Source organism: Apteryx mantelli, chromosome 2, assembly GCF_036417845.1.
Source record: "Apteryx mantelli isolate bAptMan1 chromosome 2, bAptMan1.hap1, whole genome shotgun sequence".
Lineage (NCBI taxonomy): Eukaryota > Metazoa > Chordata > Aves > Apterygiformes > Apterygidae > Apteryx > Apteryx mantelli.
This window is the reverse complement of record NC_089979.1, coordinates 1,753,576-1,772,445: the sequence shown is the minus strand read 5'-3', so window position 1 is coordinate 1,772,445 and position 18,870 is coordinate 1,753,576. Positions and strand designations below refer to the sequence as shown.

General features: G+C 52.7%; 1 protein-coding gene across 1 annotated transcript in view; it reads right to left on the bottom strand.

Annotated features, from left to right (window-relative positions):
• The window catches only part of ZC3H3 (zinc finger CCCH-type containing 3), a 157,351-nt gene that overhangs the window by 27,329 nt on the left and 111,152 nt on the right, over positions 1-18,870 (bottom strand). Inside the window, exons 6-9 of the mRNA XM_067290103.1 lie at positions 18,567-18,651; positions 15,260-15,418; positions 11,759-11,828; positions 7,390-7,521 (exon numbers count right to left, since the gene is read on the bottom strand). Of these exons, the coding sequence (XP_067146204.1) occupies positions 7,390-7,521; positions 11,759-11,828; positions 15,260-15,418; positions 18,567-18,651 (446 nt within the window). The remainder of the gene's footprint in view (positions 1-7,389; positions 7,522-11,758; positions 11,829-15,259; positions 15,419-18,566; positions 18,652-18,870) is intronic.

Here is an 18,870-nt window from a genome sequence, read left to right as displayed (position 1 = left end):
CAACGTGATCCACAGCAAAACGAAGGCAAGGGAGCCAGAAATGGGCAAGAACCGGAGGTAAAATCAGAAAAGCACCACTGGCAAGAAATGGGATGAAAGATGAGCCAAGCACCGTGTGGACAGCAGCCAAGCGGCACTAGGAGGCACTGGCATGCCCACGTGCCTGGGTCATGCCAACATTTGTGCAGCGAAGGCTTGTTATCACCAATGTTGGGCCATGCGGAGAACAGTGGCAGGAGAAGGTTGGCGTGGGCTGCAGGGGTGGCCTATGCCGAAGGATCAGCAGGAATTAGAGACCAAACCAACTTCCCCTCGCCCTCTCTCTTGTTGGAAGTGCATAAAATGGATCATCTCTTTAGAAGAAGCAATCTGCAGGAGTACAGACCCCTAATGGCCAGCCTTCGAGAGTCCAACACAGGCAGTTAATCTGTCCCAGTTTTCATTCTTTGGATGGGAGCTGGAGCGGATTTTATACCCACCGTGGGACGCGTTTGGTGACATCGAGGTACAGAGCACTTGTACCAGGTCATCGGAGCACAGCAAGCCGACCCGACCTTGGATCATCTTTAAAGATTTTTAGCAAAAAAGAAGAAAAAAAAGAACACTTCTCTGATCAGCAGGATAAACTGTGCAAGCCTTTCTCCTCTTCCTCCTCCTCACCCTTTGACCAGCTCACTGATTTATGCCTTTAAGGACCTTCCCTGCTGTCACCTCCTGCACAGCCCCTTGCAACGCCAAGAGGTCTATCAATTGTGTCAAAGCCCAGATGCTCAAGTCAGGGAGTCGCGCGGCCGCGCACGTAGCCCTGCAGCCCCTCTGCTCCGGCCTCGCCATGTCCCTCGCGGGCAGGGGTTCCTGCCCTTGGCCACCCGCGCATCTCACTGCTGACAGCTCTTCCTGAATCAAAGGCGAGCAGAAATAGGAAGCAGTCACGATGGGATCACCAAAGAAATAAGAGACAGGCACGGTTAAGAAATAGAAAATTTGGGCTGGCTCAAAGCTTAGCTTTCCTCATTTCCCTCCCCAGGCTCCCTCTGAGCGGAGAAGTTTTATATTAAGACTTCTTGCACTTCAAACAGCCCCCCGGTAGCTGGGCACTGAGGCGCTTCTCCGTCTGATGGGGTCTAATTCAGTGTAACAACTTCAGGTGCTTTGGAGATGAGCGCTTCAAGCTGGGAAATCTGCTCCCGCCATGGCTGGTTCTCACCAGGCACAAGAGGCAGAGAGGTTTGAAAGAAAAATCATCTGCATTTGAAGCCTCTTGAAAAAAAACCCCACTGTCTGTCCCAAACTAACAGCGTGAGTCAAACGATCCACAGACGGAGGAGCTCTTGAAGGTCTCGGAGAGCATCTGAACAGCTGCCAAGAAAGGAGCTTTGGAGGGAGGAGACCCAAAAGCAGTCTGAGCCTTGGGGATTTCCAGGGCCGGAAGATGTTTAACCACCCTAGATGGGTTTTCCATCTGCAGATTTGTCCCCCTGCTTCTCCTTGAAGGTTCGAGCTCCGCCACAGCAGCGGTGGGGATCTCGGGGAGGAGGAGGAGGAGGATACCAGAGCTCAACAGGACATCAACACGATGGAGGAGCAAGAAATGATTTTTAAAGGATTTATACTCAGTTATTCACTGCGATTCTTGTGTTTGCTGGATGCAGGGAGCTGCCGTCATGAAGCACCTCGCAGCGTTTTGGTGACAGAAAGTCCCTCGACACTGCTGGGATCGGAGACCTGTCACCTGTCACCTCTGCACTGGTACATAACGGACGCACCGTGGTGGCCAGTGACAACCACCACAACCGTTTGGGACATAACCCAAGATGAAACCCAGGAGGTGGAGTGTAATTACAGAGCTAGAAATCAGCCAGCAGCTATGTTGAGGGAAGGACACGGGTTCCTCAACAACTGCACATGCTTCACGTCTTGATGAAAGGACGAGCTGCGCGGCAGCAGAGAGCGCAGCAGCGGGCTGGGGCTCAGCTTGGCACCAAACAAGGGGGAAGAAAGATCAAGAAAGACCTGCATCTGTTGACCGTTGTAGCAAAAAAAAGAAAAATGCTGTTTTGCCCAAAAGGCAACAAGAAAAAACTGAGAATATGCAATACGAGCAGCTCTGATCTTCACGTTTGTGTGCTAAGGGAGACCAAGGATGCCAGGCTGCCGCTCTTCACGTCAAAGCAAGCGCCAGATAATAAGAGAAAACCACACGAAGACACGCAACTGGTAGCTGCCACTAAGAGGGTTAATGTGGCTTTTCCTAAAGATCAGGAACGCGTTAAGTTTAATATATTAGACACTCAGCCTGAAAATCCTTTACTGTAGGAACCTGTTCAACTTCCACCAGAAAACGAGAAAATCCAAAACAACCTCAGACATCGTCAGACTAGAGAAATACAAAAGAGAACAAGACGCGAGCTAAGAAAAAGTCCCCGCATTTGAATTTTCTGCAGGAAATCAAGCAGCTGGCGCTGCGAGAAAAAAACAACACTGCGCACGGGGGCAAAAAACAATTTTTCCCAAGGAAGCGGCACTTCCCCCAGTAGCTCTTGTTAACCAGAACTGGCCAAGTTAACATGAGAGTTACTGATATTTTATGTGAATAAATTACAAACCGGGTCAGAGTTCCAGGTATTTTGAGTCATTCGAGCGATTCTTCACGTGTTCCTAGCGCAATAGCAAAAGCTTTAATTAGCCTCTGGTTTCGACCTTAAAGTAGGCTTTTGCAAAGAGGCAGATCCAGAACACGGCCAGCCAGGACCCTACTGCAAATCCTGAATTCAGACTCATTTAGGAACATGACCTGGAAGCACCCAAAAGTATAAAGCTCCTGCTGGCTCTGTTTGTGCCTTGACTTACCGCGCGCCGATCCCGCTTCCCGGTGATTTATTCCAGCCCATTTCCCCGTGCGGTTGCACAGTAGCCTCGTTGTTTAATCTCAGCGTGTCTCACTGCTTAACGGCTCCCCAGGGGGAACAATTTACCCACAGGCTTCAAAGCAGCTGATGGCACCAATACGAAGATAGGTATTTACGGCACCGCGCTTGCTAATAGACACCGTGGGGGTAAAGGATTATCTAATGCCGACCGATTTTATAGACGCCACAGTCGGAGGAGGCCGGACGGACCTCCCTGCCTGCGCTCCGACGGGCTGCGAGGGTCGAACGCTGCCTACAGGCAACGGCACCGCAAGGTCCAAGCACGCTTTTATCCCACGTTTGCTCCCTCCTCGCCCGCCTGCGGTTCGACGCGGCACCCGACGAGCTCCTCCGCGCCAGCTATCGCGCCTCGTTTCGGGAGCCAAGCGGGGACGCGGCGAGGAGGGCGGCTTAGTAGGGACTCGCGGGCAACTCCGCTCCCTTCGGAGCCGAGCAGCCCTATTCCTCGGCCGCAGCCCGCTCGCAACCGCCGGCTCCCTTCGGCGACTACAGCAAAACCCGATGCAGAAGATGAATTTAGGGAAGCCGTCTCCATCTGCCGAGCCTGCGGCCAGGAAACCTATGCCGCAAACGGCTGCCCAGGCCAGGGGACCCATACGGGAGGGGGCGGTGGGAACCACAAGCAGCGGCTTTCACCTTAGGACAACCTGTTAAAACAGTCGGCGAGCGAGCCCGGACTGCGGCTGCACCAGCAGAAAGTCCCCCAGCGCCGGCGCGGCGCCACCGTCATGCACGAGCCAGGTGCCACATGGCCAACTCCGAAAACCCCCCTGGGAGCACCCACAAAAGTCTGCGTTTCTCCATCCCTCCCTGCTTCCCCCTTCAGCTTCTTGGGGCGCGCGGGACTGAGGTGGACGACGAGACCGGCCTGGCCGGCTTCTCCCTGATGTGGCCATCTCTTGGGGCCGGAGAAGGTCCCAGAGCTGCAGGGAGGTTCCCACCGTTGGCATCGCTTGGGGCATCACTGATCCTCTCCACCCACATGTCCTGGAAGCAAGTCCAGAAAGTACTTAAGGCAACGACATGCAATAAATTACGGATAATAACGGGCATTTTTTACAAAGGTCCGATGGAAAGAAGAAAGCAAAGAGGAAAAGACAGCGGGAGGGAGAGCCGGGCACGAAGCCGTGCCAAACCCCAGTGCCAAAGGACCCGAATTTCTAATTACGGAGCATCCTCGTTCGAGTTCAAGCTTCGAGGAGGCCCCGGCGCCACCGAGCGCCTTCGCCTCCCTCGCCCGCCGCGGCTCAGCCTGCAGGCAGATGGGCTCCGCTGCCTCTCGGACACGGAAACGCAGAACAAGGCAAGATTTACTCCCGTCCTAAATTATTCAAAAGAAAAGGGACTGCGCATCTTTAACAAGCCATCGTTTTATGAAGCAAGGTTAACATTTTTACTTGATTCAGGAGAATATTATAAACTCTCCGGGGTCCATTTGAGGACTTTCTACTTTGAGCAAAGGAACGGACTCAGCACTTTTTATATTATTTAGAGAATAAAATTAACCCTTAATGGCCCAAGCTGGTATGTCTCCTCCCCAGTTAAATATGGCCCGCTCAGCAATTTCTCCCCATATATAATTACAGGCTGCTATCCATCATCTGTAGGAGAATGCTTTTCTGACACTCTAAAAGTGACGCAGTAAGCACTTTTACTAATAGAATAAATATTCTAAATATCTCTTTTATATTTTCATTTAAATTGGAATATTTTAAAATAATTGTAGGGACACAGCCGGCGTGGCGAGGGCTGCGCTGGAGGGAGATGGCGGGACGGCTCTGTTTTCCTTAGGAAGCGATGTTTACCCTGCCCGCCGTCCTCTCCGGGCGCTGCCGCAAAAAGTAATTAAGGCAAAGGCTAATTTATTAGCGTGGTCATCCCCTCCTGCTGACATCCCGCGGCTTCTCCTTCCCTCCCACCAGTTGCATTTTGGGACTGCTCCTGCCACCGAGCATCCTTGTCCCCTTGGCTCCACGTCTTCCACCTGCGCCCCGGGACGGATCTAAGAGCAGCCTGGCAATTCGCTTTATTGACCTTATTTATTCGCTTTTTATTGACCTTTGTCAACGAGAGCTACTGGAACGGCGGAAAAGAGGAAACGAGCCTCTCCGGGCTCCGGTTTGGAGAAACATGTAGCTCTAAGCATCCAGCAGTTCATACAGGCAAATCCCCTGGTGAAAAGCAGCCTCAGTCATGAGGAGGGGGGGAAAAAACCTTCAGGAGCAGCAAGTCTGCCAAACCATGCCTAGGCAGACACTTACTCACGTGTCTCTATTAAATGCAATAAAATAATATCATTCTACAAGCCTGCGGGGGCATATTTGGGACGGTGCCCTGCTATCTGGCAGACTTTACATAAACAACATGATTGCTTCATTAGTGGCTCGTTTTTCAGCTAAAGAGCCGGTTTAAAGCCGCGTTTGCAGGGTCGCTATCCCGCTTTCAACGCGGTACCCACACCATGGTCTCCACCTCGGAGCCAAGGCTTCCGCAAAAGCTGGCGACTTGCTCTGCTCGCTTGCTGTCGGCGCACGGCAGTGGCTGAACCCAACCACAAACATTTATCTGATGTTCTCCTCTACGTAAAGCCTCGCAAAATGCATCCTACTGATTACAAGCAAAGTCCCTGGAGAGAAGCGGATGGAGAGACAAGGATGGGTCCCATCCTCTGGCTAAATCAGCCCGGGGTTCCCAGGGATGGTAGAGCATTGCACAGAACATGGTTGAACGCTGGACCGAAAAGCCACCACATAACCCACTGCAGAACAGAACAGGCCACCAGCTCTCAACTACGTCAGAAACGCATAACCTCCACGCATCTCAGAGCCCGTCTTTGTCTGTTTATTCATCCTTTCGGCAAATTTACTGGCTACCCTTTCCGATTTACGATTCCCCACTTCAGCGCTTGGGGACTCTAACACGATGGTATCTTCGGTCTCTTGCAAGTTTGAGGTGGCAATCGGGGAAACAAAGTGAAGGCAATACGTATCGGTGTTCCCAGGACCCGAAAGAAAAACATCTGCTTGGTTAACAAAACGAAGAGAGTGGTCCACACTAAAAGGCAAACAAATGCCTATTAAATTAATAGAAACCAGAAAAGACAAGTCAGACAGGAAGGGCAGGAACGTCCAGAAGGTACCTGGGAACCTTCTCCTCTCCAGCATTGGAAGCCCTCCTCTGTGGAAGGCTAATGATCCTACCAAAAGAGCCAAAGCAGCGCTGTCACAAGTTACATCTCATCCTATTTGTCCTCACTGATCTCCCTTGCACCCCTGGCACACCCAAGCGTGAAGCAAAACATCCCAACTTACACCGCCCAGGAGGTGCACCACAGACCTACGACCACATGGGGTTTCCTATGGCACAAGAGGTTGGTCCTGGGACAACATCGCTCGTCTCCAGAGGTTCCTGTTTCAAAAGCACTGACCCAGCATTTGAGAAAGGAATCAAGACGCTTCCCAGCCAGGTTTCTGCCTATTAAAAGACTCTTTTCAGACGGCTTTCGCTTCAAGGAAGCTGCCACGCTGCGGCAAAGCCACCCCAAAGGAATCTCAGAAGACTGGGCTCCCCTCAGGACTGCCGAGCTGGTGCTCCAAGGCGGCCTTTCTCAGCGCCTCCGTGCCACCTGGCTCTCCAGGAGAAACAGAGACATAGGTGCGATTCCCAAGCAGAAAAATCCCAAGGAATTTGGGGATTTTCATTCCCATGTCAGCATGTGGCTAAGGCGGCTCACAAGCATCCGCCCTCACTTACATCTGTCCTTCAGATCTCTGTGCTGCGATAGCACTTTCATAAAGACACGTCAAAAATAAAATCTAAGGAGGAAATTCTTGACCCAAGAGATGATGTTGCATGTTTGGAGCAACAGTCTGGAGAAAGCCTAGGACCCAATCAGGGTAGATTCAACAGGGTAGATCAACATGGTAGAGCAGGAGGCTACAGATCCACGCTTAACGCATGTGAAGGACTTCATGTCCACGAACCCCGGGGGGAACGGCAGCGTGGTCTACCTTCTCCCTTAGCTCAACGCAATGGCCGCGCGGAGGAGGAAGCCGTCCGCCAGGCCCCGCCAGCAAACACCGAGCAATGGGAAACCTCACGGAGGCCCCGGGGCGGCTCCTCCGGAGGAAAGACCGGCACGGCGACTGCGAGCCGCAGCATCTTTCATTCGTTTCCTTTCCGCCTGCCTGTAAGGAAACAAAGCCGCTTTGCCCATAAACCTTCGGAAAGGCGCGGGACTGCCGTTCATCACGTCCAGGTGTTCGGCAGCTTCCAGCTCAACGGCTCCCTTCGGTGCGATAGCGCGCGTTGAAAAACAGCTTGCGGATTAGCAACGCGCTCCACGAGCGGCGCGGCTCCCTCCCGCCGGCGCTTCAGCCGAAGCGCATCCATCACCGCAGCCGGCCGCGCCGGGGGGGGCGGGGGGAGAGACGCGCCGAGCGCCGGGCCCCTCTTTTACCTTTTCTCCCATGGGGCAGTAGCCTTTGAGGAAATCCTGGCACACTTCGGCTTTGCGGGACACGTAGACGTGGCTGTACGGGCAGTTGCTGTTGCTGCAGATCCCCTTCAGGAAGTAGGAGCACACCGGCATCTGCAAGGGCAGAGGACGATAAAACCATTAGCGCTTCCCTCCGCCGCGACTCGCGCAGATTAGGAGCCATTCCAACGCCCAGACCTGAAATAAAACCGTGACGTGCATAAAATAAAGATATGCTTTTTGCCAGCCCCTGATCCCAGAGGTATTTTTAGCTCTTCTGTTGGGGCTCTTGCAATACGGCTCCGTGACATTGCACGGTCCCGCTGCGGCTACGCGCAAACCCGCTGCCGTAGCATCCTTCGGGCTACGGGAGAGCGGGTGGGAAGAGCGGAAAGTGCCATCGTGGAGAAAACTGCCTCTTTCTACAGTACGGAGAAGGGATAGGGGAACCGTAATAAATTCTGCCGTCACCGGGGGGGCTTCACCGCGTGGCAGAGCCGCCGTCCCCTGCCACCGTAAAGCTGCCAACGCGCCCGACTAACCTTGAAGAGGAGGGAGAAGCGAGGTGGCCGCTCTCCACGCTCCTCCGCTTGCAAAAGACACTGATCCAAGTGCGCAGCCAAGGACTGAAAGCCCCGTTTTCCCAGGGGCGCTCGCGGTGCCGCATCCGGGGCTCGGATGCAGCCCCATCCGCCGTTTCCCGCGGCGGGTCCCGGCCACTGCAAGGGCCCGAGCAGGAACGGGGTGGGGGGATCCCTCCCCGCTTGGCTCTTCCGCCGGGATCGAGTTGGTTTGGGGTGCAGAGTGCACGGTCAGACACGGACAGGCTCCAGCGACGGGAGCAAACGCTTGGCTCGCGTCCCGCGGAGGCGTCGAGCCGGCGTTCCCGCAGCCGCAGCCCCGCTTCCGCACGGAAAACGTCGCCAGGAGGAGTGATGCGGGCGGAAAGGAGGCACGCGAGCGCCTTCCCGGGGGAAAAGGCGAGAGCGCGAGCCAGGCTCCTCGCCGTCCTCCGCCGCAAACTTTCCCTCCCGCCGGCCGTTATAATTAAAAACAAATTGCCAGCCCGCCGCCATATTTCAGCATCCTTAACTCACCGGCTCCCGCGCGCCGCTTCCCGACCCGACGAGCCGGTTACAGACGGGCCGCGCGCGCCCGCCAGGCCATGAAGCACTCCCAAGCTCTGTGCCGATCGCCGGCCGGCAGACGGGAACGTGCCCTTTCCCAAGCCGCCGTCGCGGCCGGGGTCCCCCCACCTCGTGCCTAAATGCAAAATCGACTTACTGCCCGGCGCGGCGCCGAGCCCTCCGTTCTTCGCTGGCGCCGCCGCCGCAAGCGTCCCCAAGCCAACGTTTACAATCCTGCAAGGAGCCCGGCCGCCGCGGGAAAGTCCCTTTCCCTGAAGGGCACGTTAGGGTTTTAACTAAATTGCCTCGCTGGAGGAAAAGAGGGAGAGAGAAATGGAGAGGGGAGGGGGAAGGCGGGAGGAAAGCAAACAAAGGGTGCTTTCAAAGAGGAGAGTTTATTTTTAATCGTCTTTTAACTGCAGGCATTAGCATAAAGGACAAGGCTCCAGGGCGATCTTCTTTTTTTTTGTGTGTGTGTGTGTGCTGGGGGTGGTGTGACCGTAAACAATTCCCTTAATGCCGTTTTTGATATAGCGCCCAAATTAGCTCTAATAAAAAGGGATAATAAAAGCCGGCTCTCCTACAAAAATAAACTCCTCCTCGCTGTCAAGCCGGAGCCATTATCGAGAGGAAGCAGCACTCTCATTTCAATTAACCTTGTTTGCACCCCACTACGTCCACACAAATAACAATAACATTAATTCAAGGCGCTGGTGCGCCGCGGCCCCGTTCGTTCGACAGCTCCGAGCGCCCGGGCGCCCGCTCCGGAGGCAGCGCCTAATGAACCCGCAAGCTCGACGGGAATCTCCAAATTGCTCGCGGCGGAGTTTTGAAGCTCTATTAGGGAGAAAAATGCTGATTCGCTCCGACTTCCTCAAGGGGAAAAGCTGTCGGAACAGCAGCGGGCGGCTGCCCGAGTCCTGGCCTCGTGCAAACCACCCCCCCTCCTCGCGTGAGCCAGAGCCGCTTCCCGGAACGTGGCCGCGGCCGGAGCACCGGCTTGGGAAGGAAAGAATTTGGGTGTTCGGGAAAAGCTCTCCGCCGGCTCCCAGCTCTAACGGATGAATCCGCACCGCCTTCCCACGTAAAGCCAAGGGACTGTCCCCACTTTACAGCGGGGAAACTGAGGCACGGGACCCCCCCCCAGCGAGGTGAGCAGGAGCTCAAGCCCGGTGCTCCGGTCCCTCCGGTCCCAGCGGTTTCTGCCTGGGATGGGACACACGGCGACAGTAATCCAAAGCTCCTCCGACGGATCCCTGCGCTTCCGCGTCCCGCTCGGGAACACAAAGTGCAATCAGGAATAAACTCACGGGACCATCAGCAGCGCCCTGGGCACCCTTCGCAGGCCGCTTTATTTTAAGGCGACCAAGAGGGCACGAGGGCTTTGACCAAGCCACCTCCTTCCCGAGGAAGGGCCAAGCCAAGGCGACGGCTTCGACGGCCCACGGCGGCAGCTGAATTTCCCGCTCCCCACACCCAAAATCCTCCCGGCGTTGGGAGGGACAACCTGGGTTGTTCGAACACCGCGGCGTCGGGCAACGCGAAACCGCTTCCGCAACCTCCTCTGCGTAAAGCCCAAGTCCGCGGGGCGGAAGCCGCTGCTAAAACTTGGGTAAATCTTGGTGCTCCTCACGCTTGGGTGAGAACCTGGGCAGCGTCCCGGGGACGTGGCCACCACTACGGCGAGGCACGTTGAGCAACCCCCAAAAACACGCCTACGGGTTTTCCTCCCGGTGCGGAGGAAAATAACCCTCCTTCCCCGAGGGACGCGACACGCGTTGCTAGAAACGCACACCGGGAAACATTTGTTTGCAAGGCGAGACTTGACACCTTGACTTGACGAGCTCGGCGACGCTCCGGCAGCGGGCGAACCGCGCGGGCTTGTTAAAGAAGCCAATAACCCTGCGTTTCCACCCAAAATCGAGACATGCAAAGCATCCAGCGCTGCTGAAAAAGGCTCAGCATCCCACGGGATAAATCCTGTGGCCCACGGACCTGTACGGCGATTTACCTATATGACCCAGCATCTGACAGCAAGTCTCAACTCCAACATGAGGAAGGGAGCGAGAAGAAGAAGGTGCCACCACGACACTTCACAGGGCATGCGCTCAATGACCAAAGCTTAATTAAAAGTCGTGCTTTTTGGTCTGACGTGGCTCACAGGAGCTCCAGTCCCTGCCGTGCCCCATGCGCACAGCCGTGAAAGCTGCTTTTGGGCCAGAAATACGCACGACGACGGCTGCGTACCCATCTAGTAACACAACGAAAGACAGCCTTATGGGCTCCTCTGGGAAGACCGGTTCTCATCCCAGTCGCGCTTCGGCATCTGCAGCCCTGGAGCAGACCACAAACTGCTCCCGGCATGGTGACGCTGCTCCGGCTGTGGGTTTAACACACCCAGGGGATTAAAACTTACTGCCTTGAACATCGGCTGCTGTTGTCTGCGTGGTCTTTTGTGGAGGAGAAATGTCCCTGCAAGGCCACCCAAAGCTTAAACGCGATGCATCCCGGCGAAGAGCCTGCAACTACACTTGACTGACCTCACCTGGGCTTCAACGCTTAGGTCCCCAAGGCTACGTCCAGCTGGAAATCCCACTCCCTGAATGGAGGTTAACCCTAAACCGTCAACTGAGAAACACTAAAAAAAAAAAAACCTAATTATTTTTCAATATCCCTGCGTCATAAAAACCCAAGAGCCCCAAATACACCGAGCACAGAGCAAACGACGGTGAAATCAAAAGCCCTTCTGTTCCCTACATGGCTTTTTAAAAAGCTTAATTTATGTCCCAGAGCTGCAGAACGGTGTGACGTCCCTTCCCCTGACCGCCGTCGCGGGGTGATTTAGAGCGACGCGCGATCTTACGGAGGTAACGAAGGATCAGGCGCAGCAAACGCTCCGTGTTCTTGCTCGCCGCAGTCTAAGCGCTCCTTAACCCGCCGCACGTTATTGATACTGCAAACAGCCCCAGGTGCTCCGGTTCCAAATCCGCCGCTTAATGCACTAATCTCCTGATTCGCCGCTTTGGTTTAAGAGGTGCACTCTGCTCTCATTTATAAGCCCTGACCCCGTAACGAGCCCGAACAGCTCGGCGAGCAAGCTACAAACGAACTCGATTTGAAACGCTCCGTAGCGTCGACGTCCCTACGGCCGCCGTAAATGCCGACCCGCTGGGTCAGCTCCGCCGCAGAGCTGGAAGGAAGGCTCGCTAGGAAGCCGTACCCACCTTATCTTTCGAGACTTTGTGGGAAAAGGAGCACGTCCCGTCCGTCTTCTTGCACGTGCCGCGGAGAAACCTGCCAAAACATGGGAGGGGAGAGGGTTTAGAAGGAGATGGGGTGGACAATGCACCGCTCAGGGAAGCGAGCTGCCTGGAAGCCCAAGGCAACGATCCCTTGCTGTCCACACTTGGCACAACTTGCGCAAACGCACGCGCCTGCACCGTAGTCCACCATGACAGCCCATTTCACGAACCAAACTGGTACGTGTCTTTCCCCGCAGAAGAGCAGTTGGGGTCTCCTGAAGGATCCTGCTCTTTCTCCGGTGTATTTGGCTGCTTATTAGTAAGCGGAGAAAGGCCTCAACCGTGACGTTCAGAGAGAAGGTTGGTGGGAGGAGTAAGGTCCTTCCTAAAGGCCGGATTACGCGGGATGCTAAATAAGGCTCAGGGAGGCCAGCTCTGTGCTCAGGGGTGTTCAGGAGCGAGTGCCGAAGAGGAGGACCAGAGACGGGCACGCACGAGACACCAAGATCCCAGGGTGCACGAAGGCATTTCGACTCAAAGCTCTCCCAGGAGCTACCACAGTGACAGCAGATGCTCAGATTGGTACGAAAATACCATACGTGGGATTGTAGAGATGTGAAAAGCAGCGGAAGGAACAGGGGAAGAAAAATGCAAGCGGCATGGGTGGACAGCAGCTAGGTGAGCAGGTCACTGAGATCGCAGCAGAGCCACATGCAACTCCTCAAGACACCCAGATCTGGACAAAAAAGGACAGCTTAAAGCAAAAGGCATTGAAGCAATTAAGAGATGATGGCAGAGAGATAAAGAAAGGGACTGAAGCCATAAGGCACCAGGTAAGGTGACAAAAGACAGGGAGTAAATCACCAACGTTGTCTAGTGATTCACAGAAGAGGGACAGGATGGAGACTCACAAGATCACACGTGCTAGCAATTCCTAAAGGGCTCAAAATCATAGCCAAAAACCAGGGAAGGGTCACCAATGTAAGAATAACCGAGGATCCAAAATGAGGACACAGTAGCCACCATCTCTTGTCCTCTGTGTCATCAGGAGTAATCCCGGCCAGACAACTTGGACACATGTGCCTCGGTACTTGAGAGTATGTGGTATGAGAGAATGAGTGCAGGCAAGTGAAATCAAGTTAAAAAATAAAAATTAAAAATTAAAAAAAACCCTTCTCCTCCGACATCATCTCACATCGAGTTTTGTGCAACCCACAAATGATTTTTGAGCACAGCAGCAATTTTAAGGAAAAATTATTCAAGGAGTTCATCGGTGGGGCTGGCTTTTCTACACTTTTTAAACGACTCATAATATAGTTTAATCAAATGTTGGGCAGGTATAATGAGCTGGCAGCATTAATCAGTTTTTCTGTAATAAATTGCCAAAGTCTCTCAGCTTCGTGGTGTCACGCGCTGAAGGACTGGAAACCGTTGCATGGATCTGAGCGGATCTACGCGCACTCCAGCTCCCAACCACGCAACCTATCTCTGAGAAACGCTGCTAGAAAGAAATCGCCCAGGTGCATCGCCAGGAATATCCATGTTTACCACGCAGCTGAGCCCTGGCATCGATGGCCTACTGCTATTTTCTCCCGGTAGGCTGCGACCCAGCGATTCCCGAGAGCCGTCTCATGCAGAGGCTGCTGCCGTGGCTCTCAGTCCTGTTGCGAATGGAAACGTACTGCCAGGAGAGCATCAAGCAAGTGAAGATGTTGGATTTATGCAGGGTTTTATATGAAGGCAGGCTCCCAAGCAGATGACACAGAGCAACCAGGCCTGGACAGTCCCAGGCAACAAGGTGAGGCCAAAATTTGGGAAGAGGGAAGGACTAGCTTTATTCAGCAGCACCTAGAGAGCATCTACCCACCAAAGGATAGCCAACAAGGTTGGAAGTATCGACATGTACCCCATAACTCAGTCCCAAAATACCCACAGTGCTAAAACTAGGGATAGGTAGGTCAAAGGCTGTGGAAATGAGAGAGCGGCCAACTCCAACACCTTGTCCTGTGCTCTGCAGAGGGAAAGACTTGCCCAAGAGCAGAGGCCATCGTATCTGCTGCGCTTCAGGCAGGCAGACCTTCTTCTCCAGGCTGTGGACACATGTCCAGAGAGGCCTGGCCTTGCACTCTTCACTTCCTACTGGTGACCCTGATTTTTGGGTCAAAGCCAGCGGTTTTCAACCAGCACCACAACTTCCTGTGGGTCCACAACTACTTCTAGGGGAGGTTGTCAAAGGTGACCAAGGAAAGCAAATTCCCATATGCAATATGGCAGGTTATAGATGTGAAACGTTTAGAGGAGTCTGCACCTCCCCTGGAAAACTCAGCAGTCCACAAAAGAAGAAAAGTTGGGACGTAGCCATGCCACAGGGCAGGCTCTCGGGTCACTCAGCTAAAACCCACACTGCTCTGACAGCTGCACCATCTGCCCCGTTCACCCACACATGTATTAACCAGGACCGACAAAGTAATTTCTTCTAGTCAGATGGACCCTTTGGGGCCTGGCTAAACATTTTGGCCTCAGTTTCTTCACCTGGAAAACCGTGACAGTATTTTCCCGCCTGACAGCAATAAGTAAATGACTAATAATTATTATTCTGATTATATTTAAGAGCTGTTGTTTTGATGTTATTACTAACTCTTAAAACACATGAAAATACATACGACTTTCATTCTTGGTTTTAGAGCATCTGTACCATGATATGGAAGCTTACTTATCAGATGCAACTGTATTGGTGATGGCATCCAGGTCCACCATGTGAATTAAATATTTCTGTAATCCTTACAGGCTGTGCAAAACAACCAAACGTGTATATTTAACTTGGAGTCTGGTTGTGCAATGCTTAATTGGCACAAACAGCACTTTGCAGATGTAAAATGCTGTGTAAATTCAGAGTAACATTATTAGAAGGGATTAAACAGATCATGATTCTCCAGTCTGGCACGTTTGGGTAGAGAAGGTGGGTGACCATACAGAGTTATAAACGGTGCCAAGAAGGCAGTTAGGGAATGATTATTCCATACTTTTCATAAAACATGAATGAGGATGCAGCCAGTACAGTGGTCAAGCAGCAGGTGGAGGAAGCACTTTACACACAGTGCGTAATTCAGTTGGGCAACCTGTTGCCATAAACATGATAGGTTAAAGAAAGGACTACATGATGGTTTGGCTGCAACCTCTAACAGTTGAAAACCCTACCAAGCAGCAGGGCTTGACTGCTAGAAGCTGAGAGGTCCCAGCCAAGAGAAAGAGCCTTCTCTGAGAGCCTCAGTTCTTGGTCTGCTCCTGTTGGTGCCCTCTAACCCAACAGGGTTAGACAGATCCTCGGCCTGGCCCAGGACAGCAGTTCTTGTGTTCTTACATCTCTGTTATTTGGATGTTTCCCTGGGGACTATCACATGAGCAAGCACCAAAGCCAACCAATATTTACAGCCCACTCTGCTATGACGGGCCAAAGCATGCGCTTACTGTGTCCATCCATACCTGGTGCAGACGGCCACCTTCTCTGGATCATGGATGTAGGGGCAGCTCTCTCCACGATTACACTTGCCAAAGCGGTTGTAGTACATACAATATTCCTTCTTCTTCTCTTTCTTCTGTTTGGCTTGACGAATGATGGCCAAACTCCGCTGAACAGCACGACTAAGTGGAGGGAGACAGACAGGTTCAGGTAACATCTCCAACATCAACGCAGCAACCTAACTTGCACAATGATACAGAGAAAACAGGGCAACAGCACCTAAAAATCACCGAGGAGCCCAAGTTCCACTTTCAAGTGGAGTGAGATATTCAGGAAATTCCCACCAGGCCATAAGCTCTTAAGTCATTTTGATTTTTGGACAACTCTGCCACGAATCCTAAAAAACTGCAATATGCCACCAATCTCCCAGGACACATCCACATTTGGGACAGAATAACCCTATGCAGCAGGACAAGCTGTGGCCAGCTGGTTAGAAAGCACCTCTGCAGCCAAAGACCTGGGGACCCTAGGGGACAACAAGGTACCCAAGAGTCAGCCAGGTGTCCTTGCAGCAAAGACACCAACAGCATCTTGGGCTAATTTAGTGAGAATGTGACCAAGAGGATGAGGGAGGGGATCCTTCCCCTCATTTTGGCACTCATGAGACCACAACTGGACACTATGTCCAGTTTGGGGCTCCCAGTACAATACATAGAGCGATGGGCAGGAGCTACTCCAGTGGAAGCCACCGAGATGGTTGGGGCTGAGGTACAGGATGCACTCGGAGAGGCCCAGAGGTGCTTTGTTCAGACAGGAAAAGAGAAGGTGAAGGGGGATCTTATTACCCTCTGCAACTACTTAACGGCACAGTGTAGAGAAGGTGGAGCCAGCCTCTTCTCAGAGAGACACAGTGGAAGGGCAAGAGCAACAGGGACAAGCTGGAGCACAGGAAATTCCAATCAAATACAAGGAAAAAGTCTTTCCCACGAGGGTGGCCAGACACTGGAGCAGCTTGCCCAGAGAGCCTGTGGGATCTCCATCCCTGGAGATAAGCAAACTTGACTGAACATGGGCCTGAGCAACTCTAACTCTAAGGGGCCTTGCTTGGTGCAGAAAGGCTGCAAAGAGACTGCTGGAGATCCCTTCCCACCTCCACAACTGTGACTCTCTCCTATGATTTTAAGGGTACGGAGAGAGCTTCCTGCAGTTTTCAGGAACACAGTGAAGCTGAAAACATCCTTTCCTCCGCCGGGATCATAAGCACAGGATGACACCGAACAATTCAGAGGGCACTTCAGCGCCTGCGGCTGCCAGCTGGCCCATTGGGCTCCCTGGGGTTATTCATGGGCTTCCAAGTGGGCACCTGCTTATCGACCTCGGTGAATGAGGGCCTGCATGACAGTCGCAGGAACACAAGGTAACGCCAAACACCAGACGAGCTCTACATTGATCGCCTGGTACCGCTTGAAGTTACTTAAGGATATCAGAAGTTGCTTAGCACACATTTTCCACAAGCTTCCAGCTGAAGAGGTAATTACCCAGCAGCTATAGAGCTGCATGCGATCAGGAGGAAGAGGGGAAACGGTGAGATCTGGGCTGAGGGCACACATTTGATCTCTCAGCGTGCAGATAATCAGACGGTGCAGTAGGGTCAACTCGCATTTGCAGAGGACACTGTGCTCTGGATGGGGGCACACAAAACCACTGCCGTAGATTCTCTGGATTTTTGCATGCATTGCTTCCTCAGACACCAGGGATCAATATATATGCATATACATATATATGCATATATGTATTTCCACTGCCTGTCTTAGTCCTGCTGGTGCCAGAACCACAGGCCCACGGGTCACAACAGCATTACCCATGATAAATGCCAGCTCAAGGAAACCATCCGGGGGGAACACACATTTTTAGTTCTAAAATTATTGGCTGTCTGCAGCTGCCAAGTTAAAATGCGATGAGAAAAAGACAACTTTATACAGCCAAAATACCACATGTGAAAGGTCCTCCTCAGCTTGCTCCCTACTTGAACATCACAAATGCCATCGACTCTTTCATTAGAAATGGCTTTTCTTCAACTATTCGGTGACTATGGAGTGGGGACGGCAAGCTCTACCATAAATTACCTGTTGGTACCCGCGGTGTTTCTGAGGCTAATACAAGACGAACCATTATAGAGCATTATAGGGATTTAGGAGAAGAAGGTTTCTTGGTTTAAATTATGATGTTAAAAGAGGGCTCTCCCACTGCTGACACATCTGCTGCGTGCTTTACCAGCCCGACTGCCAGCACACGGACCTCCGCGACCGCCCTGCCAGCCAAACACGCTAAGCGTTCCCAGCCTGGGCTCTACGGCAATTAATCCTGATGGCAAATTTTACAGTAATTGTTACTAGTGACACAAAAACGTCAGGCCGGCTTTCCAGATATCCGAGCAAGCTCTGCCTGGATATTTAGAGAGAGGAACTAAGGACAGGGAAGGATATTATTAATCGTTTTGGCTTTGCTTTTGGCAAACAGATAAGTTATTCTTTAGCTATCGCAAAGGATGACCACGTTTTATATGAAATATATGCACCAAGCCAGGGACACGTGATGGACTACGCAATAGTGCTGGAAACTATTACTGGGGAGCTCTTTGTCAGGACAGATTATGATAAAATAGAGCTAGAATCTGGCATTATATATGGGCATATAGACACATCTGGAACAAATGCTTCTGGAATGAATTTTAGTCTACTACGGTTAAGGGGGACTTGTCTGCAAACGACTGCACTTCAATGTTGCACATGGGTAGCGCAAAGGAAAGGAAAGGCAATGAGAAAGTCAGCGGGGCCCCTGCGTTCCCGCGCCGTCACGCTTCCCCATTGCCGCGTGGGGCAGGTTATGGCAGGGAACCAGGACAGGACCACGCAGATTTTCTGGGATCAATCACGACAGGCATCTTTGAGGGAGGGAGGAAAAAAAAAACCCAAATCCATCACCCCCAGTAAAGTACTGGAATAGAGAAGCCAGTTTTGCTGCCCTTGAGAGCAAAAACCTCAGGTTTTTGGGAGAGGGGCTTGCAGAAGGGGCTGGAGCAGGATTTGGGGTTCTTTGCCCAGAGGAAGGTGTTGACGTCCTTCACTAACCTTTCACGAGGGCCCTTCAAAACTGAACCTGGGTCTTTCTGCTTAGCTTAGGGCCACTTTGTAGCAGAGGGTGGGAGAAAACCAGGGGTCCCTTCAGCCAGAGCCCCGTCAGCCAGGTAAACGGCTGCGTACGAAGCTTCCTACACCGTCACGAGTAGGCGCCGCGGGCGAGCGGGCCGTCGTCCCGGGGCGCACAGACCTGGCAATGTAGCGGCTCGTGGCTGATCTGTTGAGGCAGCCGGACGGGGAGTAGCCAGGACCGCTGGGCGTAGAGGTCAACCTCGCTGGAAGAAACAGAGGAGAAAAAAACACAGACACGTTCACGACTGTTCATTTTTACAGGAATTCACACGGTCGTTGGTATCTGAGGGATTAAAGCATCTCTCTCGCTTGGAAAGAGGCACTAAAACCACAACCCGCCGGAGCGGAAAGATGCTGAAAAGCTCAAACAAAACTCTACTGAACCCCAAGCGCAGGTGGATTTTTAGTGTTTTGCAGAACTT